General features: G+C 31.7%; 4 protein-coding genes across 9 annotated transcripts in view; 2 read left to right on the forward strand and 2 right to left on the reverse strand.

The window, feature by feature from the left end:
- The window catches only part of LOC125826137 (primary amine oxidase-like), a 177032-nt gene that overhangs the window by 84581 nt on the left and 75462 nt on the right, over positions 1–16989 (reverse strand). The gene's annotated exons all lie outside the window — the stretch shown is intronic.
- LOC125826167 (ATP-dependent Clp protease proteolytic subunit-related protein 2, chloroplastic) overlaps positions 1–16989 on the forward strand; it is a 231171-nt gene that overhangs the window by 68272 nt on the left and 145910 nt on the right. The gene's annotated exons all lie outside the window — the stretch shown is intronic.
- LOC125826181 (uncharacterized) lies at positions 419–6166 on the reverse strand. Its single transcript, XM_049505499.1, has 7 exons — positions 6067–6166; positions 2588–3070; positions 2320–2477; positions 2144–2224; positions 1952–2027; positions 1784–1874; positions 419–959 (listed from the first exon to the last, which is right to left on the reverse strand). The coding sequence occupies exons 2-7, from the start codon at positions 3054–3056 to the stop codon at positions 740–742; spliced, it is 1095 nt and encodes a 364-aa protein (XP_049361456.1). The 5' UTR covers positions 3057–3070; positions 6067–6166; the 3' UTR covers positions 419–739.
- Positions 12218–14323, forward strand: LOC125826159 (IRK-interacting protein). Of its 2 annotated transcripts, none has more exons than XM_049505471.1 (2): positions 12218–12535; positions 12855–14323. In XM_049505471.1, the coding sequence occupies exons 1-2, from the start codon at positions 12467–12469 to the stop codon at positions 14217–14219; spliced, it is 1434 nt and encodes a 477-aa protein (XP_049361428.1). In that variant the 5' UTR covers positions 12218–12466; the 3' UTR covers positions 14220–14323. The 2 variants fall into 2 exon arrangements, with proteins under 2 accessions (XP_049361428.1, XP_049361429.1); XM_049505472.1 differs by lacking the exon at positions 12218–12535 and adding an exon at positions 12553–12735.

The following is a 16989-nucleotide window of genomic DNA, read 5'->3' on the forward strand; positions in this document are numbered from 1 at the left end:
TACAAAAATGACTAATTTGTCCCAAAATAATTATCAATTTAAAAATCTACGACAAACTTGATTATTATTTTCTATTATGCTTTTTAAAACACTGACAAAGAAAAATATTTTAAGAGAAAAAACGATCAATTACTTAATAAACTATACCTTAAGAGAAAAAACGATCAATTCTTTATATCGGCGTAAAGAGAATTGAAACGACAACTATGATGAAGCGGAGAGTGAAAAGGTTAGAAATATAAGGAAATCAAGTAAACAAACGTACAATAGCCTTTTTTTAATTGTTTGGAAGTTGTTTTACAAAAAGTCTATTTGTATGCAAGTATTCATCCAGAAGACTCAACTTCTCCTAATACATCGATTTCACAGAACAAAGCATGCAGATGCCTCGCAATTATATAATCAAACGAGCAAGACGCAGAATAACCTACCTATGTTTATGAAGCTGCAAAACATATTCAACTAACCAAAATTATAAGGTACTAATATTATGTGACTATGTTCAAACATCCCTGACCATTCTCTCTCATACCACCCAGTTAAAGGAGCGGGAGCAGCCACGCATTACAACAGCTACACAAATTTGCTACAACGATTATTCAACGGTGGCATGCAGGAAGGATAAGGGTATAGATGTGCCTGCTTTCTGCAAAAGAAAAGCAGAATAACAAGATGCTAGAGCAGCTACTATTCATGACTACACATTCTGAAGCAGCAAATGACTTTTGCGACAGATGCTTCAACGTTTCTTAGCTCGCTCCATATTACTAGCAGTGGTGCCCTTTGAAGAACTCACATTCCCAGCATCTGTTTTTGGCCTCTGTGAATGCACTGGATGGGAAGGGCCAGCAGCAGTACCTACACCTGGTCCAAGGTTCCCTGAATGATGTGCGCTCTCCGTCAAAGGAAGTGCCCATCCACCCCTATTTGCACCATTATGGACACTGCTACCAGACCCTAGAACAAAGAAGTTGAGACATTTGAGACATTAGAATAATGGAACACGCAAATGTGCGGAGGGGCTAATATGACACAAATTGAAAAGAAACTCAACCATCTGGCAGTTACTGGTTTGCATATATCATATCCATATCCGCCAATACAATTATCTCTATGGAAATGAAAAGGACTCCAGTTTTCCGAGACCAAAAATATCACACCCGTCGCTTTATCATGCAATTTCTATCACAATGTGAACTTTAAAGGAGAGCTGGTTTGATATTCAATTATCTTTATGGAAAAGAAAAAGAATTCTCGTCATCCAAAACCAAAAATATCAGACACACTATCAACCAAATCCCCCCAAAAATGTGAACAAGGAAAAGGAAAAAGAAAAAGAGAGAAGTAGTTGGACATTTAAACAACTACTAAGTCTCGGTCCCAAACAAGTCTAGATTGGCTATATAAATCCCACTTCTTCATTTAAGCTCATTTTATATAGTCACACTAAGAAAAAATTCTAGTGTAAAAAAAATGTGCGTCTGTTTACATATATCTATAACAATAATAATTATAATAATTAATAACAATATTTGACGTTCTCTAACAAGTCTAAAACCTATTCTCCACTAGTAGACGATATTCAATTATCTCCATGGAAAAACAAAAAAGTAGGGGGAACATAACACCAACCTACAGAATTTTACCCCACCCCCAAAAAAACACACTGTTTTAAAGATGTATTACACAAATGGATGGTATAGGACATACTTGCATATCAACAAGTTTAAAAGTTAGGAGAGCAAACAGAATGATATACATGCATATCCTGGTATACTTAGCAGTTTCACCTTGTAAATTAAACCCACCATACAGGCCAGGTAGCTGATTTCTAGCTTTTCCTTTCCAGGTTTCTTCAAATCCATCAAGTTCATCTACCAAAAGACACCAATTATTCAGAAGCAGTTCACAGGAACCAACAAATGAGGAATCTCGTTTAGCAATCACTTACTTTCATTAAGGTTGTGCAATGTCTGCATGGTGTCCACCCTGCCATCTGAATCGAGTTTCCGCGACAAAGAATGACCCTATATTATCAAACTTCCATCAAGTCATTTAAAGCATAAAAAAAGAGAGGAAGGTCTTGAGAAATCAAGAAAATAAATAGGTAGTTCCACCTTAACTGTCAGCGAGAAGAACATACCTTATTATGTATTCCCCTTGAAACCCTGTGACTTGCTTCCCCAGTAGCGGAATTGGCTTCTTTACTTTCCTCGAAAGTCAGCTGCAAATACAAATAAACAATGAAAGATATGGCAAGGCCATAGCAAACCCGAGCTCTATAGTCCCCTATTAAGTGCTATAATCAAAATCACTTACTCCATCACTTCCGCCCCTCCTGGTTTTGGAAGAAGTGTAATAGGTGCCATTTGCACCACCATAGGACACGGTGGAACTCTGAAAGCTAAAGCTATGAACTTGAGGCTGTTGAACAGTATTTGCTCTCTGGAATACCATTTGTTTACTCCTCCTCTCTGCTATAAGTAATATATCATTCTTCAATCAATATCTATACAAGCAAAAGACCTTATAAACCTGGAAATGAAATTAAACTTTACACACATAATTATAACGGAACTATGCTCACCTCCTGCTTCATCATCTGGATATTCAATAAAAGGCTCAGTTCTTGACCTAGCATGCTTTCTCGTGTTCTGTTTCTTCTCTTTCGGAATATCATTTTCCTCTTTCTCATCATCAGAGTCCAACTCCTCAATAACAGGACCCCTAGACCTAGGCTGCTGGAAGGGGACAGAAGGTTGTTGGAAGGGGACAGAAGGCTGTTGGAAAGGGACAGAAAACTGTTGGAAAGGGACAGAAGGCTGTTGTTCCAGAAATCCAGTCATGTGCGAGTCCATGAATGGACCTCCGCGAGGACCAAAAGGGGTCGATCCAAACATGCCTCCAAATGGGTTTGTGAAGAAAGGATCATCAAACGGGTCTCTGCCTCCAAAAAAGCCAGGTAATAAACTCCTCTGACCTCCAAATCCGCCAAAACCACCAAAACTACCAAAAGGATTACCAAAATTGGAAAAGGGGTCTCTGCCTCCCTGCATTTTCAACTTTTGGCCTGAAAATTAACCAAAGATCGCTTCACTCAGTAAAATGTATTATATAAACAACAATATCTTCATGCACAGTGGTGGAAGCAAACAAGGTGAAATAAGTCTGGAGATACGAGTTTGAACCCAAACAAGTCGAGCAAGCATTTCAACTGTATGGAAGCAAGAAAGTATGTAATCCACTGTGAAATAATAAGAAAGTGAAAGCTATATAAGTCTTCCTTCTCTCGGAACTAAAATTACTTGGAACTGTGACCCGGAGTAAACTTTGGAAGTTGATGACTCTTGTTCCCTAATCTCCATTTGGCTTCCCCTCCTTATAGTTATATCATCTATCCCTTGCTACTTTGTACATTGAAGCTCAAGCATAAATCAGCTATTTGACTATTGTAACAGAGTATATGCAAATCTTGCATGTAAACTCACTATGCATGAAAATCTTTTAACTAGTGTTTCATTTCTATCTCACCAATAGTAGCTTTGCATATCCAAGTGAAAACAATCTTCCAACTGATTTTCTGTCTTTTCAAATCAAAAGATATTAAACATTTGGATAAAGTTGGGGAGTACAGTGGTAAGAAGCGACCATTATAAGGGGTTGATCCTTTCTTAAGGGTAAATACTATTGACACAAGCTAGCAAGACTGAAGCCTTCCCCACCAAGAAAAAAACTTCTAATAATATCCTCTATAATTGCACTCGGTGAATTTTCATATTCTAAATGCACTCAATGATGACATAAGTATTTATAAATACTTCACACACTATATAACAGACTAATATGAAGTGGCCGAAATTTTTTCACATACATAGACAAAGCCTTATGTTAAAGTATTGACTCACAACAATATAAGAATCTAAAATGACCAACACAATCATATGAGGTTTCAGTATAGTTTTCATGTCGTCCTATAAGGTAAGATGCATTTTATTTTGTAAATTTAAATTCTTGATAAGATTTAAATAATCATAGACTAAACTATTTCTTTCTTCATATGCATCTAAATCACCAAATGATTTAGATAATAGAACAAAGAGTAGGATTGTAAGAGAAACTTCATATGCCTCTAAATCACCAAATGATTTAGATAATAGAATAAGGAGTTAGAGAAACTCGGCGTCGAGTTTCAAAAATTTTGACAACAAAAAAGAAGAAAAATTGAAGGAGAAGGTCTAAAACAAACCTTAGTCATTCGTATGACTATATATTATTTCATTAAAGGAAAAAGGAGAATTATAAATTTAAGTTATTTCTAATTATAGAAAAACAACAGGATAGTCTAAAAAAGAAAATGTGTCACATTAATTGATATAGGTAGAGTAATATTTTATGCTTAGTAAAAAAGGAAAAAAAAGTCAGCCAAATCCAAATTAAGAAGTTTTACAACATGGTAACAATATAAAATAGTAAAGCACATTAAGATCATGGAGTGCCCATAGCCCACAAATCACACCTGAGAGGTAAACCACACTAGGTAAGCCATGAGCAACAAGCTCGACTAAGAAAATATGCAATGCGTTTCAAACTTGAAACCTCCCATTTGGGAGATTCCTTGCTCAACCAACTCGACCACCCTTCCGGATAGCTTTGATTGTAGTCTTATTCCACTAAATTTGTGTTGCTTCCTAGACGTTGTAGGTTTACCTTGTCCTCTTCGTATTTTCAATCTCATTTACTTATAGAAGAGGCTTTTTCTCCCATTCTATCCTTTTATGTGTTAATTCTCCCACTTCTAATGCGATCCCCTCTAGTCTTGTCTGATCTTATATGATTGTTCATTTGTCTTAACATATATTGTTCTAATGAAATTCATCTTGTGGATGGGATGATCTTATTCCACATCATTTTTGTATTGCTCCAAACTCCAACAACCCTACTTCAATTTATGTTACTTCTGATCAATTTAACAAGTCTTCTAAAAAATAGAAATACAAAACCTAGATACTTGAGTTGTTTGCATTTAGCATTTTGCACAACACTACCGTTCACTCTCACTTCTCCTTTTATTCTTCCTACTGGAAGCTAGACACACCAACGGGAACTAATCTGTCTTATTTTAGTTGAGGACCTTGAGGTGAGTTCAACTTCCTGGTTGGTCTCGCCAATTAAGAATATATCATTTGTCCCAATATCTTAGGGGAGAATTACTACTCCCTCCATCCATCTTTGTTTATCCACTATACTAAAAATGAATGTCAAGAGATGATTAAGTGCTTGGTTCATAATTTACCCTTATCATTAACTATAACCACTTCTCCAATGCATTTCCCAAAACATTATATTTAACTTTAACCATTTCTCCAATGCATTTCCAAGACATTATATTTATTATATTCAAAGGATAATATAGTAAAATTATCATTTTATTATTGCTCCTTAAGAAGTGTGTCAAATCAATACTGAACAAATAAAAATGGACAGAGGGAGTAACTTCAACCAAACCTCTAGTAAATTGCTAACAACAAACAAATACGGAAAGCGTTAACTTGAGAATGAAAAGTCCAACCACCAATACATTGAATACCAAAATTCTCTCTTTTTTCATACAACGCACAGCGTACCTAACCCCACCACCAAAAAATAAAGTGGTTACTTCCTCCTTGCTAGTATAGATTCTTATCCAACGAACCCTACCCAATAATATAAACATTAAGATAACAACAGATCTTGCAATATAACAGATAACATAAAGAAAGTTATGGAGAAAATTGTTTGAGTAAATCAATCAAACGCTGCATTTCTATTACCAACAAAACCAAAAGATAGTTAATTTATCATTTACAAGCATAAACCGGTTCATCTAATCGCCACGATCATCTCAAAATTTAAAGAACAGTTCATCTCACACTTCAATAACAGAAAATCACCAACCATACAAACCACAAATTAGGGTTCCAACAATAGAAACTATCATCGATCCTCAAATTAAACCAAAAAAAATCTTTTTTTACAGTAAATACAAGCGAATCAAACCCTGATCAGAGAAAATTGAAGAAACATTACCTGTAAAAACTAGAATTTATCAAAATTTACGAAGGTTGAATCGGAGCAGAAGGATTTTTTTTCTTCTGGATATTCGGATGAAAAATATAGATTTACGGATATCGGAATTTTGTTAATTAACTGACGGTTTCGCGAGGAATGTTCCAGTACGTGTCAGCAAAAGTGTTAGAATGGGCTGGGCTTCTGAAATATAAAGCCCAGTCTTCTTGCTATAAAGACCAAAGATCTAGTCCAACAACTTTATGGGTATATCATGTAACCATTTAAAAAATGACCAATATGTATTTTGGACTGGTTTACAGCAAATGTCCCTTTATAGATGAATGGTTGTATTCTTATATTGTCTTTGAAATAGTTTTTCTACCTCCACGAGGTAGTGGTAAGGTGTCTGTGTATACTTTATCTTTTTCAGACCCTACTTAGTGAGATTTTACTAGGTATGTTGTTGTTGTTGTTGGTTGTATTCTTATTTTGAAAGGTTATGCAAATATAGCTCTTGAGAAATTATTCTTATGGATAATGTCAAATTTTATAGAAGAAACATTAAATTGTCGCTTAACATTTGCAATAACTCACAACTTATAAATTATGGTATAATATTTTTTAGTTTGCTCGAAAAAAGATCTTTAAAACATGATCCAAAATGACCATACATTGCGAGAGATTTTTAAAATAAAATAAAATTTTTAAAAAGGACATTTACTACACAGTTATCTCAAAAAGGAAAAATCAGCAAAAAAAAAACTCACCACATTCCCCCACCACCACACACCAGTTTGTAACAAATATCACTTTGATACATTTCTCCTTCACGAATAATCTTTTACGTATTAAAACTTTTTTCAATTGTGTCTAATACACGTCACTTTTGTTCAACGCATTTTCATATAAGGTGGTGTTTGTGTGACTCCGATTCATTCAATGTGTGTCCACTCCTACCAATGAAATACGTACACGAGAGTTTCTCAAGCAATTAATGTCGAAATTAGGATCATAACTCTTGCTCAAATATCTGTAAACTATTTATTGTCAATTTTGTTACAAGAAAATATGTATTCTTGGTCTTAAAAAAAAATTATTTTTTATTTTTAAAAAGAAAAAAAGAAACAGATACCCGTGATCTTCTGGAAATAGTCAGCGCCTTTTAAAAATATAAAAATATAAAATAAAAATGGACCACATGACAATCACAATCACATAACAAAAAATAGTGCACAATGACTGCTGGATCTATTTTCCCATTGTGTATCATTTATTACTTTCACATGCCCTATTCCTTCTTTACTGTATATGTAAGATGTTTGATTAATGATATGTGTCCATCTTTGCCTATGAAATTTAATGAATGGTAGATGACGAGAGTTAATACTACTACTATTAGTATTACTATATTCATTTTCATATTTAATACCACCACCAGCACACATACCTACCATTCTTTAATGTTAGAGAATGACACAATTCAGTCTAGATTTTGCTTTTTTCAGTTCTTGAAAAGTTGTGTAAATTCATCATCAGAACAAAGGTAACTTAAAGCTGATATTTTCATGAGAAAGGATTATTATATGAATGTTACTATCATCGACAGTATGGCCTAGTGATCGATCAAGTGGTGTATCACGAAGTTCTAGGCCTAAATTTAGAGAAGACTATAGTAGATGATTTCTTGCCATTTTTCTCAATTTTGGTGAATAAAGTTACTTAATTTGTTGTTGGTAGGAAATGAAAGGTATTTTGTGAAACTAATCCAAGTGCGTAAATTGCTCAGGATGGCACAATTATAATTTATAAAAATAAATTAATTATATGAATGTGTACATTAACTAGTGCTATATTTTGTGAGTATGAAAGAATTCCAAAATGATACACATACGAACGTTTTGTTTGGTTTAACCATGCGGTTTTTGAAGTCAATTAGCTCAATTAATATGGATTCGTGACAGGTAGATTCACTAATGGAAGTAAAACACTTATTTACAAAAGTTATTATTAACAAAATGATACGTATGAATGTTTTCTTTGGTTTAATTAGTCATGTGGTGTTTGAAGTTTATTAGCTCGACTAATGCAAATGGTCAACAAACTCATATAGATGCTAGAAATAGTCGAGATTGCAAATAGAATGGTACACAATTTGATTTTGGAGAATATATGTAACACATTAAGTAAAATTTAGGATGGAACTCTAATGAATAGCCAACCTTATGGTTGAAAAATGCAAAACTCTACTTTCTTTCATTTTAGCTTTGAGATGATTTTAGCTGGTGACCACTTTTATGAGGCCCTTTTAGCGATGCTCGAATTGGTGTCAAATAAACGCACTATAATAGAAGCAAAATTATTGTTATCAAGAAATATCTATTTTCAAATATTTGAGACTTTAACTTAAATTTTGACGTGGATATCCAGACTCGATCTGTTAGAATAAAATTTTAATAGACCATAAATGTAGTTTCCGCTAATGCAGGGTGGGATTGAAGTCCTTCTCCAAATGGTTCTATTTTGATTTTTGCATTCACACTATTAATTTAATTTCACTCTTTATGGGTACTTCATTCTTTTGCCTTTATGATTCTCATGCAAATCAAGAATGTACGTAATTAAATGAAACATTTAATTTTCCATGACTTCTTTCCTGCATATTTTATGATTGTAATAAAATGAAAACATTTAATTTTCCACGACTTTTTTTCCTGCTTATTTTATGATTGTAATTAAATGGTCTAGGAATGCGAACTATTTCTCTCCTTACAAGTGATGAAAATTTCAGTATAACTGGATATTATATGAGTTTTATCTTTAAAATTTGTAGTATTGATTCCAATTGTAATATTTATTAATAGTTTGATAAATTTTTGTATGTACTAATATAAATAAGCTTCATATTAGAAGTATTGAATATTCATGATTATATTTAGGTGCTATTTTGTGTGAGTTAAATTAATAAATTACCTGGTTCAGGTCGAATCAAAAGGATGTGATAAACATTTTGAGTGAGTGTGTGTGGGGGGGGGTGGGGGGTGAGGGGGGGGGGGTTCTTCGATTGAGGGATATTTTTATAAAATTTGATAACATGATAAAGTTGGCTTTATAGTAAACGGATAAACATAGAGAGGTTTTTTAAATCTTCTTTAATAAGGATATATCATATATCCATCTCCATATTATAATTTTGAGATAATTTATTTCCCAAATCAAATGATCTCTTAATGATTTTAAATAGAACAATCTTTGATTATTAATTTTCTTTTAATAGAAAAGGATTTCATAAAAATAAAATTAAAAGAGGGAGAATTATATGCAAGATAGTGGGTGTTAGGTGTACGATATGGTGGAAGTAAATGCAGAATGAAAAAGATATTGTGTCATTAATTACTATCTTTAATTTTGTCTACACTTACATATTGCAAAATGGTGTGTACATTATTAACATAGGGGGGTGAGGGGTAAATATTTCTTTATTTTTTATCGATTTCGATTTTAAAATTTGGATATGATATTACCTTTGTTAGGTAAAGTTTTATTTCAAAATATTTTTTATCGATCTCGATTTTAAAATTTGAATATATTATCACCTTTGTTAGGTAAAGTTTTACTTCAAAAAAATGGGACTTTATAACGTAATTCGAGTTAAATTAGGACCAAATATAAATATAAAACAACAAAAATTGATCTCCAAAAAAAATAAAAATCAAACGGAAATTTTAGTAGTTCAATTGGTTGACTATTTAAATATTTATATTGTTGGTGAGGGTTATTCCCCACCTTATAATTTCCTCCCTTGTTACTCCTTCCGCTACCCCAATTTTTTCTTCTTCTCTTGAAACAATGGACTTCTGGATGTCGATTTTTGACCAAGTAATTTTAAGAATATTTTTTAAAAATAAAATCAACTTCTAGAGGTCATTTTTATTGCCGAAAATTTGAAAAAAATTCTAATCAATCTCTAGAGATTGGTTTCTTTAGAAAATTTACAAAAATGTCCCTCATGTGAAAAGATTTGGAGAGTATAAATAAAAGAACTAAAATCTTAAACCAATAAATATTCATAGTCTGGTAATAGAAACGTATCGTAACACAATAAAGACACGAAGTCATGATTTTCAAATAATGTATTTTATAATTATGTTATTAATAAACCTACGTTTAAAGGTTGTCGATATTTTTCAAAATAAAACCGTTATCCCCATTTGAGGTTGGCATTTCCCAAAAATCAATCGTTCGATTTTAAAAATCTATTTTCATTTTATTTTTTTTAGTAGCGTACCTAGCGGGTAAGGAAAAATAAATTGTAGTACATGATATGGTCGACATTATACGGCAGTGACATTAGAAAAATGACAAATTGTGAAACTTTAGAATTTTCAAAATCATGACGAAAGGACAATACATAGAGTTTTACTAATTTTATCAAAAGAAAAATAATTTACACATGATGTTTTTCTTGTTTTTATTTGGCTTCATTTAGTTTTATAATTTATTATATCATGTTATATTTTCCTTCTTGGAACTCAAAAGATTTTTGTGAAGTTTTTGGCTGTTGAAAAAGATAAAATCCATTTGACCAAACAGGCTAAAGTATAAATAGGTATGGTGGAAATTTAACAAATAACCATATAATGCCTAGCTGGTTAAAAGACAAATCCAAAAAAAAATATCGACCATTTTTTGGGAGATCAATGTCCTTATTTAATTATTCTAGACAAGGATATGGACCTACTCATCAATGTTGCAAATATAGATTTTTTTTTAAAAAAAATTGAAGTTTTTTAGTTTATAATAGATTTATTACAATATGAATATTTTTCAATTATATTAGGGAAGAAATCTCTATTTCTGTGAGCTACTAAATTCTAGAAACATAATTACAAAAATAATCAAAAAAATCAATATTGATTGATTCATTTCTATACTTTATGTTTATAATTGTAAATTGTGACGCTAGATGATTTATAACCATTTTTTCAATCTTTTCCTATGGTTAATTTATAGTATTTGGTTAATTTAACACATTTACCTATTCTATACGTATAAAATTGCAAGTTCTAATAAACAAAATTTGAATGTTAAATTATCTCCATTTAAATGATGTCCAAATAAGAATTAGAGACTACCAAAAATGGCAATGAGATCAGAAATTAGATAAAATTCTTTTTTTATTCTTAGCTAGAGTTTCAATTTGAAACCTTGTTAAAAATGATTTTTCTTTTAACATACAGTGTAAAATAATTAATTAATTTACGCAAGTGTTGTTTTTTTAAGTCACTAATTAAATTTTATTCCTATTTTATATGTTGTACAAATATAATCCTTAAAAAAAATTCTTTTTGGATATTAGATTTGCGTCAAGTATTTACAATAACTTTAAAAAATTTAAATTATAATTTAACCTTTTTTCCCTTTAGAGATCTTCAAATTATATATATATAAAAGAACTATACATTTAATAATATTCCAGAAATGGAAAATTGGCTATTATATTAAATGTAAGTCTTAATTAATGGAGACTTCAAAACAGATAAATAAACAAAACATTTACTTTAATTTTTTTCCATTATTTTCTTTTCTTTTTTAGAACGGAGGATTAAGAAAAAGTATTAAATGGAAATAAACTACATTTGACAGTTGACTCATTAAGTCATAAAGAAGACCCAAACTTAACATCAATACGTGTAACTCACGAACCCATGTGTCACGTAATAGTAGACCATAGTTAACCCCTAAAACACTTCATAGCGCGTAAACTTCATAATTCTGACCTGGTAAGTTCTGATTCTTCTGATTTCTCCACGAGGTGGGTTGGGGGTGTTTTTTTTTTTAAAAAAATTATTTTTAAAATTTTTCACTCGATGTTCGATACAGTATTAGAGTCACTATTTCGAATTGCATCACTTAAAGTTCGATATAGTATACTCCTATTTTTTGGTACAATATTAGTCTCATTCGAAAGAGCGCTCCCTATCAATGATTTTTCATGTCTAATGTTTAAACTCCAGACCAATTAAAGGAGTAACAATCTCATCTACTGTACCACATTTTTGATAAGTTCGATATAGTATACTATTTCAAATTCACATCATATAGGACTTTATTCGGAAAAACACTCCTTACCAATTATTTTTTCATATCCAAAATTTAAATCCAATACTGATTAAAAAAACAACAACCTCATTCACTATACCACACCGTTTAGCGCCAGGGGTTGGGGGTTATAGGTTAGAAGAAGCTGAAATATAATTTCAGATTTCAGAAAAAAGAACCTGCAAATCTGTTCTGTGATTCAATCAAAACCATGATTACAAGCCGACGAAAAAACACATTTTGAGTTTTTTTCCCAACAAAAAAGAATTAATCTTTTTCTTATATACTCAAACACCCTTTTCAGTAAACTTCAATTTCCATGGCTAATTCTTCTTCTTCCTCCTCAAAATCCTCCATTTCTCCTCGTCATCCTCCTCTTTTCACTCCTGTAAGTTCACCATTTCTCTTTTGGGTATTCAAGCAAATTCTTGATTTTTGCTCATTGATTCTTGATTTATGATGTTTTTAAGTTTTTTCACCACTCTTTTAAGATTTTCAACATAAAGAAACAATCTTTTTGGTAAATACTCAATACCCTTTTGGTTTAATTCAATTTCCATGGCTAATTCATCTTCTCCTTTTACTCCTGTAAGTTTACTTTTACCCTTGTTTTCTCTTATGGGTATTGAAGCAAACTCTGTTTAGGTGTCTTTCTTCTTAAAAAGATTGAATTTTTATGTTTTTTGGTTTGTGTTTTTTTATTGTAGATTGAAGAAGGGAATGAAGAAGAAGAGTATTCACAAGGGAGAAGCAGTTTTAGAGCAGAAACAACTCCAAGTGAAGCTGAATACAGACACCATCCTACACCTTTACACTCTAAAACAGAGAATAAAGGCAAAGTGTGTAACAAAAAGAGGCAAGAAAATGATGATAAAGGAGTTTTGTGTAACAAGTGCAGGCCAAGCAATAGGGAGAAAATCACTGTGGTTCCATTAGACAACAAGGGTAATTCTGTAAATAGTCCACATGGTGGTATATTCAAATCTGTTCTGTCTAATCTTGTTAAAAAAAGTCCAAGATTATCATTTTCATCATCAGAAGTTGAGTCTTCTGTTGTTGGTGGAGTGTCAACAAGAGAGGAACAATGGAAAATTGCATTAGCTGAGGTTTCACATAAGCTTATTCAAGCTACTAGGAAAAGAGATGAGGCTGTTTTAGAAGCATCAAGATTGAAGTTTTCTATGGTTGAGCTTGAGAAAAAGCTAAACAAACTTGAAATTTACTGTCATAATTTGAAGTCTGGTCTTGAAGTTTGTAGTAACAATGTTATGACTAACAAATCTCCTTTGAGTTTGGTTCAAAGAGTGAAATTTGGTGAAGAGGATAAAGTGATTGAGCATTTCTTGGTTATGGTTTCTGAGGCAAGATCATCTGTTAGGATTTTAAGTCGATCAATGACTCTTCAGCTTAGACAGATTGGTAGCAAAGTTTATGATCGAATTGCGTTATTACTCCAACCATATGAAATCAAGATTTCAATATCAAGAAACCCCAGAGGCTTGCTTGTGTATCTTGAAGCCTTGTTAAACAAAGCTTTTTATGATGATTTTGAATCTATTGGATATCAAAAGAGTTCTTGTAACCAAATCTTGAACCCCATTGATCGTTGTGAATCGAATTTCGGTTTGTACAATCGATTAAAGGACTTAACATGGGAGGAAGTTTTAAGCAAAGGGACAAGATTTTATAGTGAAGAATTCAGCAAGTTTTGTGATAGGAAAATGAGTGAAATTGTTGCTATGTTAGGATGGAACCGTGCTTGGCCTGAACCACTTTTGCAAGCCTTTTTTGGTGCATCAAAAGCAGTATGGTTAGTACACTTATTGGCTAACTCATTGCACCCAACTTTGCCTATTTTCAGAGTGGATAAAGAGATGAAATTTGACTCAATTTACATGGAGGATATGGGTGCAGACAAGGCTAAGAAGTTGGTCCCTAACATGGTTAGGATCATGGTTACACCAGGGTTCTATGTCTATGACAATGTGGTCAAGTGCAAGGTGCTTTGCAGGTACAATAATAATATTGGCATTAACAACAATGAGGGTTTAATAACCCCATCACCTACATAACAAAAATAGACATCATGTGAAAAATATTTAGTTTAATTTTGTTTTTTTGATGTACTTATTAGATTTTGGAGGACTTTTTAAAGCAAAGTGAAATATTTGGCGTTTTCTTGTTGTAAGTTTTCTTGCATTGATTTACTCATTACTTGGTCAAATTGGTGAGTTTCTTTGTCAAACTTTTCTTGTTTGGGAGATTGGAGTCCTAACATCCTTTTGGAATGACCATGGAGTATTGTGGTAATGATTTTCCACCCTTAATTAGATGTTTCGAGCGTAGAAAAAGTTTTATGTTCATGGTCCTATGCAATGCTAACCTAGATTACTTAGGGCTTCATTGTTTAGATTAATCGTGACTCTCAATATAGATATCAATCATGAAAAAATCTTTACTTGATTGGGTACTTAACTTTTACTGTGAAGTTTGATTTGCCCATATTTTATTTTTTTAAAAAAAGAGCTAGGATAAAAACTTCCCTATGGAATCTCATTATTATGTACAACTAGATATATAGTTAAGGTACATACTCATTGTAAGTTGTGATGAATGAGTACTTTTTTTAAAAAATTGTTTGAGTAGTTTTATTTCTTGTGGTACCTAAAAGCCAATATAAGCCAATACAAGAAAGTAGTAAAGTTTCTTGTTGGTGTACATGAGTTGTTGTTGTCTTTGACAGCCCTCGTCTAGGTTTCCTCATCCTTCAAATTTGTCTTATTGACTACTTGCTGGGACCAATGCAAGGAGTCCAACTCACTAGTTTTTAAAAGAATCACTTTCATAGATTTTCATATCAGATTTACATGTACAACAAATACTATATATTTGTTATCTTCACTAACACAAATAACACAAATATCGAATAATTTTACTAACGAAGCGCTTTACACATGTTTGAGCCTATGTTGAGCACCTCCGCCACCTCACCTCCAAAATTACTAAGGTCGAATGCTCATAAAAGTTCAGATAAGAGAGTACTTCCCCAATTATTAAGGGAAAGGCTCGACGATGGGAAAGGAAAATAGTTTTTGAGATCGAGGATGGCCTTATGACAAGGAACTCTTATCTCATTTTGTCTTACCCATCATGATAGTCGTCTTCGGATTTTTATCTATCTTTTATAATAAAATCTAGTATTTTTTTTTTTGTTAGGATTGGAATCTCGATTTTTATTATTTTCATCTATTTCATTAATCGCAGGATCACACATTTAAATGAAGTTATCTTCATATATTTTGACATCTTAGATTTGCATGTACAACAAACACTACCGGTTAAGGAGAAACATTTTTATTATAGACTTTTTCTCTTCCTTTGGAAATGTATTAAAAATATAATCTTTATCCTCAGGGATGATGTTACATTGGAAAACAAACATTTGTCCTATGTATTAATTTATACACATTATTCTAAAAATGGCTAAGTTAGCATCAAGAGCTAGTTGATATATTTTGATTACTAATATAACTTTGTATAACTGATGCAATATGGTTGACCACCTTCACATAAAATAATATGTACAACAGAGTTTGCTTTCATCATATGAATATGACATGCTTTTTTTTTGTCCCACATAGCTCAAAATAACATTTAGGATGTTAATTTTGACTTAGGTAATAATAATAAATGTATGCGGAAAATGATACTATTAAGTTAATAATTGAAAGCATAATTTAATAGATGAAATTAGAATAAGGCTTGATTATATTCTGGCAAAAATGTGCATTATAACCATATCTACGTCAAGAGGAAGAATTTTGGTAGCCGATAGCCGGTTGACACTGAGTTTCCAAACACATTATACTTCTGCTTGAGTTGAGAATATTTTGAAAGGAATTTTCGGAATATCAATAGAGTGGTAATTATTATCCTAGTAATTATATCAATTCCAATTATCAGGACGCTTTCGAAATAAACCCTTTAGAAAAAAAATTACTTTAATTCTAAATATTATTAACTTTTTCTTAAAAAATAAAATTGTATGGAATGACACCTTGCCAAAAGGCATCTTTGCTAGTGAGTTTTTGGCAGTCATCCTCTTGACATGCTAAATGGATAAGTAAGAATAAAATTTTGTTTTTGTGGACGAATAAAAATGAATGAAAAGATCAATAATACTTTGCTAACATAACACGTTAGAAATATATTTACTATATGTCTAAGAACACTAAATATATAGAATATCATAATGTAAATGTATTGCTCATAAGATTCTTAATTTAGTCAACTTTATAATTGTTGCATCACTATTTAAATAGTTACATCATCAGTATGACGCACAAGTTAATTAATAAAATTGACTTTACAATAACATATAATTCTTCTTGTTAAATTTAATATGATGATATGATAAATAAATAAATAACATGATATAGCATATTAATTAAATATAACACTAACGATATATTTATCTTAGAGCTTTCTTTTACATGTAAATGTAAATGCATCATATTTTCTAGTAACCTTCTGCCTCAATTTAAGGCCTAGCAAATGAAAGTCAAATTCAAGATTTTACTACTTTTCAAGCTATTTTTGTGTCACAAAAACTTCCACCTGTAATATTTTGATATATACTGGAACTATTCTACTGTTCTAGAATTAGTCTGAAACTTAACCGTGTCTTTAAAATTAATTAATAACATCAAACGTGTACATATTTTTCTCCCCTCGTTTTAATTTGGTAGTATGATTATATGATTTAATACAAATTTTATAAAATTAAAAGAAAGCTCCGTACAACTTCGCCGAAAGACATACCCAAAAACTAATATTAAAGTC

This window comes from Solanum verrucosum, unplaced genomic scaffold, assembly GCF_900185275.1.
Source record: "Solanum verrucosum unplaced genomic scaffold, falcon-dt-bn FXZP01000060.1, whole genome shotgun sequence".
Classification (NCBI taxonomy): Eukaryota; Viridiplantae; Streptophyta; class Magnoliopsida; order Solanales; family Solanaceae; genus Solanum; species Solanum verrucosum.

What these genes read in the sequence shown, in the direction of transcription:
- LOC125826159 (XM_049505471.1), top strand. Translation starts at nt 12,467, where the DNA reads ATGGCTAATTCTTCTTCTTCCTCCTCAAAATCCTCCATTTCTCCTCGT. An exon ending in ATCCTCCTCTTTTCACTCCT is followed by an intron (nt 12,536 to 12,854) that starts GTAAGTTCACCA and finishes TTTTTATTGTAG; the next exon opens with ATTGAAGAAGGGAATGAAGA.
- LOC125826181 (XM_049505499.1), bottom strand. Translation starts at nt 3,056, where the DNA reads ATGCAGGGAGGCAGAGACCCCTTTTCCAATTTTGGTAATCCTTTTGGT. An exon ending in CAAGGGGAATACATAATAAG is followed by an intron (nt 2,028 to 2,143) that starts GTATGTTCTTCT and finishes TTGATAATATAG; the next exon opens with GGTCATTCTTTGTCGCGGAA. An exon ending in ATTGCACAACCTTAATGAAA is followed by an intron (nt 1,875 to 1,951) that starts GTAAGTGATTGC and finishes GTCTTTTGGTAG; the next exon opens with ATGAACTTGATGGATTTGAA.